Source organism: Peromyscus maniculatus, chromosome 23 (assembly GCF_049852395.1).
Source record: "Peromyscus maniculatus bairdii isolate BWxNUB_F1_BW_parent chromosome 23, HU_Pman_BW_mat_3.1, whole genome shotgun sequence".
In the NCBI taxonomy this organism is placed as follows: domain Eukaryota; kingdom Metazoa; phylum Chordata; class Mammalia; order Rodentia; family Cricetidae; genus Peromyscus; species Peromyscus maniculatus.
In genome coordinates, this window is record NC_134874.1 from 51,676,123 (window position 1) to 51,690,424 (window position 14,302).

Here is a 14,302-nt window from a genome sequence, read left to right on the forward strand (position 1 = left end):
CAGAGGTCAAAACATTCTGAATGCCAATTTATAGAAATTATGTTGGAATTCTAATTAAATACTTCAGTATTTCTTTGTAAATTGTCTCTGCATAATACCAGTGAGAAATGGGCCAAATGTATGACCTCAAGTTCAGCCTCTTCATGTTAGTGGAGGCCTGGGACAGGTGGTCCATGGATACTACCCTTCTCAGGAGATCCACTCTAGAGTTCAGAAAGATAAGCAGATTTAATTCCAAAGGTTCTTCTGAGATATTTCTTTACCTGCTCAGGCAGGTTTTCTTTGTTATCTGTGAAGACAGAGAGGCATAGGTGACTTTCTGAACTGTCAAAATGTAGCTGGGTCTAAGTTGGGCAGAATTCAACAGTAAGTACCCACTGGGAGGCTTTCACAGGGGGACGCTCCTGTAGATTCCCCAGGTCTTGTTGGTAATTTGGGGTGGTTGTCTGTAGTTGGATGATGGAAGAGAAACCATGTCATCGTCCTCCACAGCATGTCCTCCTGTTGCTGTGTGGATGGAGTCTCTGCGTTCCTCTGGAGCTCAGAAAATGGCATGCTAGTCTGCCAGGAAGGGGAGGGGAGAGGTGCTCTTTTCCCTCCAGGTCACCAATGCTCAGTGTGCACACATGCAAGTCAGGAATTCTCGGGGTCCACGATTCAGGATATGGCCAGGCACCTAGAAGAAAAAGCTTATCTTAGATAATGGATGAGGCTGGCAGAAAGATTCATTCACCACGCTAGACCTGTGGCCTTTCAGATAATAACTGGTTCATTTTGGTGGAATTCAGGACCTAATGAGGCAGGAATAATGATGTTTTTCTTCCCATGTGACTTCCTGTGGGAGAACTCAGTGGGGTCTCCTTGAGAAGCCCTGATTGCAGGGATTGGTTTGTCCTATCTGCTCTGCTACTGTCCCATAAACGGGCTCTAGGATCAAGAAGGAAAAGCAGTTTGACCAACATGTCTGTGTCTAGACACTGTGCTTCCTGCACCCAGCTCACTGAACACTTGCCTAGATGAGACAGGATGCACATATGGTGAAGATGAGGTTTGTCATATCCTCCAGAACCTGAAGATCTGAGGAAAGAAAGGATATCAATGAGAGATCTGGGGTTGACCTCTCAGATACAAGAGACTCAGGCTGTAACCACAATAGTCATCCGATCTGTGTCAATGACCTAAGAGTAATTTAAACATTCCCAACCAGTCAGACTGTGCAAAAGAGCAAGCTACCCGGCATCAAGTGGACTCACTTTTTTCCATAAGGAAGTGAATATTACTGAGCGACTTTGGGGTAGTGTGTGGAAAGTCCTTGGTACCAAGAGCATGTATTGTCTGCACCTGTTCCTACTGCTTCCAGGAGGCAGGCAGTAGGGGAAGGAGGATGTTGAGTGTGTGAGTCTGATCATAAGCTGACTTCTCTCATGTAACTATCTAAAGGTGACCACATGCTCCATGCAGTGGCCAGTGATATAAAAAGTTCACATTATACTCACCTGGCCTCTTAGGCATCAACTCTGTTTCTTGACTTCCACATTCTCAAAGACCATTACCAGGGTTTAGGGCCCTGGTGCACATGTGCTGTCTCCTGAGAGTTTGCATGCCTGGCCATGGTACCCAAGACTCCCTTCTACAAGCCCTGGTTTCGGTTAAGTACATCAGGGTGAAGCCTGCCGGAGTGGTTACTCATTGACCAATAGACCAGGCATTGGCTGAGGAGCAAGCAGGTCATTGTCTTTTGGCTGGTTTCCCTTGCTAGGTTGTGTGAATCCCCATGCCCCAGTCTCTGGAAACAACACAGACTAAGTCACTGTCCAGGGACAGAATGGATGTCACAACATACAGGTGTTGAGAAGATGTTCACCATCTTTGATTCCAAGTGTTCCTTCTCAATGGTATTAAGATCAGAGGGGAGAGATGTGCCACCTACACCAAGTTATCTCAATATCCCTCTGTAGCCATGCCTCAGCTGTTTCTCTCTCTCTCTCTCTCTCTCTCTCTCTCTCTCTCTCTCTCTCTCTCTCTCTTTCTCTCTCTCTCTCTCTCTCTCTCTCTCCCTCCCTCCCTCTCCTTCCTCTCCCTCTTTTTCTCTTCTTCTATAACACAAGCTTAATGATCACCTACCCTTGGGATTGAGGCAGACCTGCCTGAGAAGCCTCATTCTTCCTAACCTCTAAGCCAGAGTCAAGTTTAGACCAGAAACCAAAAACTAATCATCTACTACAGGCTGTTAGATAGTGGTCTCAGTGATGCTTTCAGCCATGTGCTGCCCAGAAATGAGCCTTGACAATCATCCTATTCAGAGTGGCCATCCTTCACTGCATGGAGAGGCTGTCTGCCTGTCAGGTGCACCGGACAACAGTTTAAACAATTATCCCAGCAGGACAAGCAAGCAGACAGCCTAGCAGAAAGCCATAGCTCTATGGTCAACAAGGCTGTCTAGGCCTGACCGCTGTACCCACTGGAACTCGGTACAAAGTAGTTGTAGGAGTGCTGACCCCACCTCTGACCACTGTGCCCTAGGCTAGGTAAGGCCTACTCACTTCCAAAGTGGAGCAATGTCCCAGCATTCCATCCAAAGTGGTACCCATTTTCCTCCAGCTTTTTGTCACTTTCCTGTTAGGAGACAAATATGGTTCTGATGGAACTCCGTACACTGAAGCCCCTTCACAAACACATAAACTAGACCAGCATGCTGTGGGACTGTGTCTTTTCTGATGGTCAGGACACAGGGACAAATGAAGGCTGCAGCAGGGAAGGAGGGAGAGGAAGGAGAGGAAGGCGCTCCCTTCCCCTCATGTGGGGAAACATTTCACTAGGACCAGAAACCTGAAGGGTGGACAGGTTAATGAGTACTGCTAGTTATTCCCCTGCAGACTGGTCCACAGGGTCTGCATGTTCAAGGGCAGCTTGCACTTGATATTGGCTCATGGCCCCCACTGATGAGGATGCTGTGAAACACCAGCCCTTGATCATATTACCTTGATAATGAGGATTTTCTGGAGGGAAATCTGTGGTAATTGGCTCACCTCCTCCTGTGCTGGACACAGACCCTTCATGCTGGGGAAGTAGGCACACTGCCATCTGGACTTCCTGCAAAGCTCCTGCTTCTGCTGTCTCAGGCAACACCTGAAAGTCGCCACCCTGTGTCTCCTGATGTAGAGAGTTCATCACTTTAAAGAGGACGGACATGGGGAAGGGACTCTAGGGGAATTTGAAATATGCAGCACTTAAGCTAGACCTACTGTGCATCCCTCTCCCCATGGCTCCTCCCATCTGTCTCTTCCATTCTCTCTAAATTCCTCCCTTAGTCAATTCTTTCCTGCTGCCTCTGCAATCCCTGGTTATCGTCCTCTGCTCTCCATCTACAGCTCAATCATGACACTTTATTTAGAAGTGGATTTGTACTGTGTCACTGGTGATTTTGAAGTCAGAGTTTTAAATTTGCATGCCCAGACAGTGAAAAAAGTTAATGTGCCAAATGCAAAGGACAAATGACAGTATCAAACACAAAATTAATTAGTGTCATAGACACTGAAGGCCTGGAACCAGACCAGTGACTCCGCAATGAGCACTAACAAGTGAAGCTATGTGGACAGAGGGGTTTAGAGTGTGACTCTAAATTTTTAATTTTATCTTATGTTTCCTTTTTTTCTGTTAAATTTTGTTGTATTGGGGCAGTTGTAGGGGTGGAGGGCAGATATGAAATGATGGGGACATAAATGTAATCAAAATACCTGATGTAAAAGACACATAGAATGAATATAAATATAAATATATATACATATATACATATGTATATAGAGAGAAATAAATGAATACATAAATAGATAAATGGATAAATGGATAAATAAATGGATAAATAAGTAAATGGAATAAATAAATGAAGAGCATACACGGGAAAGAGCACATACTCACACCAAAGAGTGAAATTTACACATTTTTTCAGAAAACAGATACAACTGAGGATGACTGTGTTATGTGTGACAAGCTTGTCCCAAAGACAAAGGTCACTTTCTTTTCCATATGCAAAATCTGCAGGTCATAGGGGTCAGAACATGAACAACAGAACACTCAGGACATGGAATAGGACAGTGGTCTTCCTGGGATGGTCCACAATGTTCTTGGGAGGGCCTGATCACCTCTACCATCACACACTGTCTAGAGTGGGGTGTACAGAGTCCTAGTTGGTTCAGAATCCAGAAACCTGCAGCCCTGGATCTCCATTAGTCAGGGAGTATGAACAAGATTCAGTGGCCTAAAAGCAACCCAAAATGGTTTTGACAAATAACAAAAGCACTGTGGGACCCATGAGCAAGAGTAGCCATGGAAGTTATCAGACAAGCAGACAAAATCTGGGTGTCAGATAAGTAGAACCGGAAGTTGCTATCTAGAATATGTGGGTACATGTACTGCCTCTGCCACTGGTGTCCTTAAAATGAAAGTCCTGCCTTCAACATCCCAAGACAGGCACCAGCTGTCTCAGTGACCCACCTTGAGTCCTCAGCTGTGATCACATGGCTCAAATGAAAAGAACTCAATCAATCAGACCAGGTAGCCAATCTGGACGATCCTGATTGGTCAGGTTGAGGTCATGGGATTTGTGCCTGGACTGCAGTGGGGATCCTGTAAAAACAGGGTTAGAGAGTAGCCTTTGCATGCTCTGTAACTTGTTTCCAAGGATGTATCACCTAGTGCATACCTCCTCCAGCCCCCTGACTGGGGTCCCCAGAAGATTCATGACAGCAGTTCTCACCTCCAGGTGTCTGTTCACTGGTGGACATAGACTTCTATTCTGAAGGTTAGATTTGGACTTTGCTGCTGTTTGTACTCCATCCTGGATGAAAGAAACTTCAATTCAATCCCTGACACTGTTGAGATGAAAGAAGCACAAGACTTGTCTCCTTTCCTTCAAATGTTTGGAGAAATTTACCATTGATGCTATACAAACAGTACATGAAGCCAGGCATGGCAGTCCACATCTGTAATTGCAGCGCTCAGGAGGCAGAGAAAGGGGGTCAATCTCTATGACTTTCAGAGCTGTATGTTCTACACAGAGAGTCTCAGGATAGCCAGGGCCATACAGTGAGATCCAGTCTCAAAAAGAGTAAAATATATAAAATGAGGATTCAGGAAATTTTCCTATCTCATTTCTCGAATTCAACATACTCCTCAACCATTTCTCAGCCCTGCCTTCACTGATATGCAGCAGAAACACAGTCTGACACCAGGTGATACCCACAAACTGAAAATTTCTCTCTCTCTCTTCCCAAACAAAATGACTGATCTTGTATTGTGCACTTGGGACTCTCCAGATGGTCAGGGTTCTAGAAGTCAGTGACAGCACAAGCTGGCCATCATCCACTGGGAAGATCTGGCCAAAGGCTTTAACATGCATCAGTGTTTGCTAACAGCCCAGGATCAGATGGTCAGAGTGGAGCTGGAAGCCAGCTACAGCAGAGAAGCTGGTTCCTCCCTTGTCACACCTCTGCAGTCTCTAATTCTCCCATTGCTCTTCAGTTGAGCAAGTCAATGATAAATTTACCTTTGTGTCGGGGATGCTGTCACATGCCACTTTATGAGATCCTTTTCATCACATCAAAACCAGACTTCAGAGACTTATCTTCTGCCACACACAAATACTTACTGTGCTCAATCTTACCTTCAGGTGCATGATTCACACAGATTAGGACCCTGGAGTCCCTGTTGAGTTCATTTTCCCTTGTGAATCAGTGAGCTGCTCCCTACCTGGAAGGTGTCCTGGAAAACAGTTGAGACACTACAACTCAACCAATGCTTCACACTGCACCAGGGGCTGTCATCAAGAACTCCATGATGATCAAGGTTTCCTTCTGAGTCTGACCCCAATGGTGGGCATTGGCCATTAAGAATTCCCATGGCTGCTGTTCTTGTAGAGGCAATACTCAGCATCAGGCCTGGCAATGCAGACTTACCTTCCCACACTGGAGCAGAACAATGTTAATGCAAGGTCAAGTATCAGTTATAAATGCCTCTATGAGATGGAAAAATGATGCAGAATTCTTGGATCAGGAGGTGGGAGGCACCATGGGAAGCCTGGATGAAGGAGGCTATGGAGAAAAAGACATAGATGCCATCTCATCTGCCAAAGGCCATGACAGACAAGACCAGCAGAGGACCCCACTGCATGATGCAGCCACCCTTCTCTTGCAACACCCTTCTTCAATAGCCCAGAATCAGAATCCCTTCCAAAGCAGCCTCATAGTTCTCTACCTTACATATGCCAAGCACAATCAAGGCCTTCCTCCTCATTGCTCGCTCTAAAGCTGAGGTCACATTTTGCTCTGTTTGAGACATTTGTTCCTGGTCTCAGTTCTTCAACACCTGCCCCAGCAAAACCTCCTCTTCTCCACTCATTTCAGGTAAGCTCCTCTGGACACACTCTACCCCTCTCTACAGGTCCTCTCATTTCCTCTTCATCCTCTCCATCCTCCCTTTTCCTGTTCCTCCGCCTTATCTCCATCCTCCCATCTCCCAGTGGATTTACAGTTCCTGCAGTTCTTCTGAAAGACAGTCAGAAAGCAGTTTGGAGGTGATGAATGAATCAAAGAAGAGGGAAGCCTGAGATCTATGTGCAAGTCTGTCCTGTTGACAGAGGCAGCCCTTTTAGATGCCGTGGAACTCTGGGCCCACAGTAACCATGAGGGATGTAGACATTCATTGGGTCAATGCTACACGTGACTCTCAGGGATGTTCAGCAACAGTGCAGGGGCAGCAGTGAGGTGAAGGATGGGGAAGATGGCAGCTGAGACCCTAACCTGGAGGATGGATACTGGAAGCTGTAGCCCTAACATATCATCACACAGGACACAGATTTCCAGCCTGGATCCTTCCTGTTGCACTACACCACACCAAGACTGTAGATCAAATACGCCAGTTCACTTTTCCCAAATAAAACCCGAAAGAATAAGGAAAGTGCCTCTCTTAGTGACTTTAACAGACAGGACTTACTCAGCACTGAGGAGGACGGGACTCCACTGACCAATAGTGCTGCATCTTTCTCCTGCTTCACCCCAGATCTGTAGGAAAGAACAGGATGTTATTTCCAAGACAACATCCTACTTGTGTGCCTTGACACATGGTAGGAACCATCAGAGCAGGCCTTCTCCTCCTCATTGCTGGCTCTTCCTAGCTCCCTCCCACTCTGCACTTCAGGGGAGGTTTGTTCCTGCTCTAGACTGTGCACGGCCCCTGTCACAGGTCAGCACACACATCTCCTTTGTTGACAGGAAGTTCCTCAGGACAGACTCTACTCCTTATTCTACACCAACTCTCATGTCCCCTATTCCTGTCTCGAAACTGTTTGCCAATTAGTCTCCTTTATCTCCTTCACCCACCTCCATTCTCCAGAGGATTTACACAGGTCTTGCTGTTTTGTCCATAAGGCAGTCACAGAGTAAGTTGGAGGGTTAAAGTGACCAAGATGATGAGCAGCCGTGATTGGTATGAAGTCATTTCTGGTGGTAGAGGCTGCTGTTTTCCATGCAGTGTGAGCGGTCCTACAAGCACAACCAAAGCTAGGAAGGTAGAGGGTCATGGGGTACATATGCTATATGACCCCAAATTGTCCCACAACAGTTCTGAAGCTGAATTGAGCTGAAAGAGATGCAGATTGGCAGCTCAGACCCAATAGCTGGAGGATGAATGCAGGCAGGAGCCTGTTGCTCTGTGTTGGAGGGAGCTGGCACTCTGGAGATCTGTCTTGGGTCCCTTCCGTGGCTCCTCACCAGGTCTGGAATTCTATTGGGCCATTTCAGTTTCCACACTTCAAAGCAGAAAGAAACATCAAAGCACCTCTATTAGTGACTGGCAGATAAAAGTTCTGTGCCATATTCCTCCCCTGATTTCTCCATTCTGAACCTTTGCTCCATTTAGCCAAACTCTCCTCCCTTCCTTCCCATGCTGTGGTCCCCATGCTATGCTACCTGCTTTTGCCTCAGCCTTCTAGGACTTTACATGAACAGGAAGCTGTGAATTTGACATCTAATGAACCACATATCTGAAATTCTGGGCCCTCTGAGTGGGTACAACTTTTCATTTAAAATTGATATTGAAATAGTATATTGAAAATACAATGTAGGAATTCATCTGTGTGGCCCAACCAACTGGTCTCCATGTAGGTCTCTACTGTCCCCTCTTTTCCTTGAACCCCTGATGCAAGGGTTCAGGGCTCACCTTGGGGTGGGCAGGCAGCAGCAGCAGCAGCAGCACAGTGCTCTCAGTGCATGGGAAATTTGCTTCCTCACCAGTTTCCAGATCCTGAGTGGCCTGGATCTAGATGTCATGGGTGCCACCTGGGGCTGGTCACTGGGAATGTCTGACCCCTGGGATGAATCTTCTTCACAGAAGCCCAGGTTCAGAAATCCCGTGGGTGTAGCCTCCAAGACTGATTCGGGAGAGGAGAGATTGCCAGGCAGGGGGTCAACAGAATTCCTGTTGACTTCAGTGTCCTCTGTAGCAGTGTTGATGACATCAGCCACAAGAGCATCTCTTTCTGGGACTGTGTTGTCTGAACCAGGCATCGCCTCCAGGAAGGAGAGTCTGTTAGGCATGCTGTAGCTTCTACATCCTTTACCTCTTTCTTCCACACCCTCCACCTTAACGTGACTCTTCCCAGCTTGTGTACAGGTTGTAAATGCTGGTTCACTGGCTCTCCTCGTCAAGGGGAGAGGGAGGTGAACAGGACCTGCAGGGCTGCTAGTTAACCAGGGCATCTGATCTTGCTGATGGCTGTCCCCACCACTCAGCTGATATTTGAGAATGTTGCATGTAGCCATTACATGATTATCTTCTCGCCTGTGAGTTAGGGATGAAACAATCTCCTCACAGGTATAGCCGATGGTGCACATGGTCTCCACGACCCTGGGCAGGATTTCTTTGGTGGCAGGCAGTACATGTTCTTGAATGGGGCCTAGCCATGGTCGTTCCACAAGCTGAGAGATTGTGAATCGGTACCAGATAGGGACCATGAGTAGTCGGGCAATGATGATGTGACAGGGTTTTGACAGATGGTAAGGAATGGGACACATTGTGGTGGTGATGACCCTGTGCATACCTTCAAGGGTTTCTTCCATGTATGGGAAGTGCCCTGTGACTAAGACATATAGAACAATACCCAAGCTCCACATATCACCTGCCAGTCCATCATAGGGTTTTCTTGCCAAGATCTCTGGGGCCCAATAGAGCAAGGAGCCACAGATCTCCTCCAACATCTGCCCCTCTGTGATTTCAATTGCCATGCCAAAGTCACAAAGCTTTGCATTTCCTGCTGCATCGACTAGGATGTTTTCTAATTTGATATCACGGTGTGCAATGTGTCTCTGGTGGAGGAAGTGAACTGCTGACACCACCTGCTGGAAAATCACTCTAGCCTCCTCCTCCTTAAAACAGCCCAGAGCCCCGAGGCAGCTCTCCAGGTCTTCCCCTGCCACATACTCCATAATCAGATAAGTGGTTGTCAGTGTGTCGATCATGTCAAAAAATCGAACGATGTTCCTGTGTTCCAGAGACTGAAGGATGTTCACTTCAGTACTGATGTCAGCCACTCTGTTGGTGTTTTTCTCAAGGACCTTGACAGCCACTCGTGTATGTGTGGGAAGGTGACAGGCCAGCTTCACCTCCCCGAATGAACCACAACCTAGAGATGTTAACATTCTGAAATCCTTTTCAAGATAGTCCTCTTCCATGTGGTTGGCCATGGTGTTCTGCTCAATTTCAACCACTTTATCTTGTGGGTAATCTCAGACCCACACAATGCTAAAAGAAAAAGATTAATGCAGTTTTAGAAGGGGAGGATATAGATTTGGATTCTCTGTTATGAAATTGAGATATCCCAAACAATCTAAAGATGCTCTTCAAGGATATAAAGAAACTAGAAGAACCTAAACCCAAGGCAGTGGATGGGGAATCATAAGAAAGATCAGTGTTGGTATAAGTAAAGTTGGCATGCAAAAGAAATCCTGAGATCCCTGAAAGAATGAGCTGCTTCTTTACAAGGATGTGCCACAATGCAAACCCCTTAACAAAGTTGATCAAGATTATGTAAAATAGTTCAATGAATTCAAACTCTAAACTAGTAGAATTATACATAATATACTCAGCATCTATTATAATATACACAGTTATAAATATTATATTATACATATATGTTACCTATAATACACATTATGTGCTTTATATATTTATTTAGTCCAGTAAATTTAAAAATGTTTTCTATAAAGGAGTAAAGAAACCAAAGGGAAATAAAAGGCTGAATTTTCAAAAATGAAAATTGGGTAACATTTATTGAGGAAATTGATAAAATAAGTACAAATTATCACTAAAACAAAAACACAGTGATCTATCTCAAAACAAAAGAACTGTGCTTCCTACACAAACGGGGCATATCTAGTTCAACTCAGTATTGGAAACTAAGTAAAACAGGAGCTTCTCTTCAGTCCAATACACTTACTTGCTGGGAACAACGCGAATGCTATTTGCACTGTGTATGGCCAGAATAGCACAAGAGTGGTGTTCTTTCCCTGAATTAACACTTGCTGCCAGCACTTGAAACTGAATGTGATTCAACTCCGTTTAGGAAGATTAATTGAACCCTAGTTTGCCATACAAGAAAAACACTCTGCTTTTGAGAAAAGGGCATTCTTGCACTCTACTGTGTTTCCTATAGGGCCAATAGTGAGCTAGCTCAAAACAGAAGAACTGTGCTTCCTACACAAACGGTGCATTTCTAATTCAACTCAGTATTGGAAATTAAGTAAAACAGGAGCTTCTCTTCAGTCCAATACACTGTTGGAAACAGACGCGAATGCTATTTGCACTGTGTACGGCCGGTCATGAGCATGCAGAGGCATAGCCTTTGTATAATAGGAAGTAATTGTCCAATGTAATGGGCCAGGAAGTGAAGTGTCGCAGATAAATATGATCAAAGTAGAGTACAGCCAGATATCAGTCATGATCAAATTCCTCATCCTACGCATTTACTACATAACATTAAATTTGTAAAATACACAAGAACACAGCCAAAAATGACAAAAAGAAGTTAATAGAAGGAAAATCAGTTGAAATGAATAAAAAGGAATTACAGGGAAAAATTACTACCAAAACCAATAATGTAAATAAAGAAATGCCGGGCAGTGGTAGCACACGCATTTAATCCCAGCACTCAGGAGGCAGAAGCAGGCAGATCTTTGTGAGTTCCAGGTCAGCCTGGTCTACAGAGTGAGACACAGGAGAGGCACAAAGCTACACCTTTGTCTTGAAAAACCCAAAGAAAGAAAGAAGTAATAGTCAATTGCCAAAAGGCCAAACTGAGAAATTGGAAATCAAGCTCACTATGTCCAGATCCAACAGGTCAGGGAAAAGGTCAAGTATATGGGGGAAATAACTGAGTCCAACTGCTCTCCCACCAACCAACGGATTCTCTGAAGTACAAACAAAACTCAGCCTCAGGCAGTGCCTTTTGATTGGCTAATATCTAGCTTACCTCACAAGGACTCTGTGTGATGTCACATGCAATGGACCAATCATGGCTTGGCAAAAATCCAAAGTGATTTTTTAAATTATTTTTCAGTTAAATTATTAAATTATTTTTTCCATCCACGTTCTTGCCCCAAGGACTAATGCCCTTAGCAAAGAGGGCTGCTATGTATCCCCACCACACTCCTGTTACGTTCCAAGAAGCCAAGATAGATTCATTACTGTCACACATTGACCATATCCCTCCCACCCATCCTGTGAATATACCATGAGCCCTTCAAGTAGCCTAAATTCCAGATCCCATTTTCTGTCATGTAGCATAGGTCTCATATTAACCAAGCCTGCTTCTTGGTGTTGAAGCAACTCCTTTCCCCTCAGACACCATGAAGTTAATGGAGACACACTTTGTCTGGTGGGAATAAAACTCCCGCTGTGTCCAGTACATCATTACTAATGACCTTTTGTCTGAAAGGAAGATCTGTCCATGCATCACTGTCCTTCTGTAAGCTCTGACCATTCCCTCCCTCCCCTGATAAAAAATAGAAAATATATCCAAGAAGGAGGGAAATAATAAGTCAAAGGGAAAATTAAAGTCTGAGAAATAAAACTAGATCAAACACTCTGAAAGAATTGAGTATCAAGAAAGACTCATACAGTGACCAGGACAATTCACTGATGAATTCTGTCATCTCAACATCTAACAGCAATGTTCTCCAGATATTTCAGTACCCTATAAGTCTGAGGGAAGGAACATTTTCAACTTTTTCTCACAAAAGATGCATTACCCTTATTCTCAAACCAAGTAAATAAAAGGTAAAAAGAAGCCAATATCAGGCAATATCCTTGACTAACATAAATTAGAAAGTCCTTAATGAGAGACAGCTCACACCAAATTCAACAGCACATTAAGAAGACCATACTTTGCCAGGCAGTGTTGTAACACGCCTTTAATCCCAGCATTCAGGAGGAAGAGACAGGCGGATCTACGTAAGTTCAAGGCCAGCCTGGTCTGCAGAGCAAGATCAGGACATGCACCAAAATGACACAGAGAAACCCAGTCTTGAAAAAAATGAAAAGAGGAAGGAGGAGGAGGAGGAGGAGGAGGAGGAGGAGGAGGAGGAGGAGGAGGAGGAGGAGGAGAAGAAGAAGAAGAAGAAGAAGAAGAAGAAGAAGAAGAAGAAGAAGAAGAAGAAGAAGAAGAAGAATACCATACTTCATTTTCAGAATTCCTTAACCTAGGAACATTAGGATTCGTCCACACATACAAATTGACACAAAGCAGAACATACACACAACATTGAGGTAAGTCCTATAATCAGACATCAAAGGAATGAAATGCCTTTTTCAGGAAAACTTTTGGAACTAGAGAAAGTGTTACTTCAAATATTCCAGTTCCACAAACACAACTGTCACATTTTGTTTCCTAGGGATCCTGGACAAGCAGAGGAAAGAACCTTAGACCATTTCAATGTACTTTGTCACATTCAATGTGTGGGTAAGTGAAATAGACCATGTAAATATGATCAAAATGCAAAATAGTCAGATATGGGAAGTCATGATCAAATTCCTCATGCTATAGAGATAATATATACCACCATATGTGTGAATTACACAAGAACAAAGGCAAAAATGACAAAGAAAGAAATTGATAAAAGGAAAATGAGGTGAAATGAGGCAAAAACATTTACAGGCAAAAATCAAAACCCAAACCAAAGATGTAAATAAAGCAATGAATAGATAACAAATGACAAAAGCCTAAACTTAAAACCTGGGGAATATACTCACTAAGCCGAGATCCGACAGGCTTTGAAAAGTCCAAATCCAGGAGAAACAACTGAATCCAACTGCTCTCCCATCAACCGACTACTTCTTTGAAGTACAAAGACAAAACCCAGCCCTAGGTGGTGCCCTTTTATTGGCTGATGTCTAGCTTACATCACTTGGACTCCATGTGATGTCACATGCAATGGTCCAATCAAGGCTTGGCAAAAAGCTATAGTGATTTTTTTTTCTCTCACATTCTTGTTTCCAGCCACTCAACTACTAATTTTTCTCATGTGTGGTCTAATAGTTGGCAAAGATCTACTTACAGGAGGCAGGGTTTATTTAACTTCAGATTTATAAAAACACAAGCCAACCCAATGGGAAGAAATAATGGCGTGGACATCAGCAGAGTTGTCCACTTGGTTATATGGCATTTGTCATCTCAATATTCTTCTGGCATATCCTTGTCTTCTCCAAGTAGCATTAGTGTGATCTTAAGTATGTGTCTCTAGTCAGGCAATGCCAAGTTACATTTTAGGTGCCATGACTGATACAGTCAATCTGTGGTTCTTTCTCTCCCCCAGCCCTCTCTCATTTACACTAAAAAGCATGGGATACATGACCCTGAACTGACCATGTTTAAAAGTGTCATGTCCTCCTTCAATGAGCATATTCCAAAATTGACTCCAATTTCAAAATATGTAGTTGCTTCCGGAATGAAATACCTATAGTTTCTATGTTCCAGAAGACACTGTCTTCCAGTCAATCTCCCCACTCTGCTGAGCTTTCATTCCCAAAGAGTTTTCATGGTATGGATTCCATCTGTTTCTTCCTGGTGGGCAGTGAACCAGCAATGAGCAGATCCCATAGTCATGAGTGCCATGCCACTTGCCCTTTGGCCTTGGTCTTTAACTTCATTCTTACAATCCATGGAGGATCAACATCATTTGGGTGTTGTTTTCTATATGAGATCTTGGTCATTAACATTTGACACTGAATGGCTACACAGTATAATTCAAACCCA

General features: G+C 44.2%; 1 protein-coding gene and 1 long non-coding RNA gene across 3 annotated transcripts; both read right to left on the reverse strand.

Annotated features, from left to right (window-relative positions):
* Positions 1-5,762, reverse strand: LOC143270521 (uncharacterized). Its single transcript, XR_013047709.1, has 8 exons — positions 5,663-5,762; positions 4,757-4,871; positions 4,495-4,626; positions 3,030-3,173; positions 2,544-2,616; positions 1,013-1,077; positions 379-676; positions 1-289 (listed from the first exon to the last, which is right to left on the reverse strand). It is a non-coding gene; the product is annotated as an uncharacterized LOC143270521 (long non-coding RNA).
* Positions 5,763-5,954: 192 nt separating this feature from the next.
* On the reverse strand, positions 5,955-13,387 carry LOC143270518 (putative sperm motility kinase W). 2 transcript variants are annotated; one of them, XM_076560743.1, is made up of 5 exons: positions 13,300-13,387; positions 8,215-9,795; positions 7,377-7,804; positions 6,991-7,058; positions 5,955-6,089 (listed from the first exon to the last, which is right to left on the reverse strand). In XM_076560743.1, exons 2-3 carry the CDS (start codon positions 9,735-9,737, stop codon positions 7,780-7,782), a joined length of 1,548 nt encoding a protein of 515 aa, XP_076416858.1. In that variant the 5' UTR covers positions 9,738-9,795; positions 13,300-13,387; the 3' UTR covers positions 5,955-6,089; positions 6,991-7,058; positions 7,377-7,779. The 2 variants fall into 2 exon arrangements, with proteins under 2 accessions (XP_076416858.1, XP_076416859.1); XM_076560744.1 differs by lacking the exon at positions 13,300-13,387 and adding an exon at positions 11,371-11,472.
* Positions 13,388-14,302: the final 915 nt, after the last annotated feature.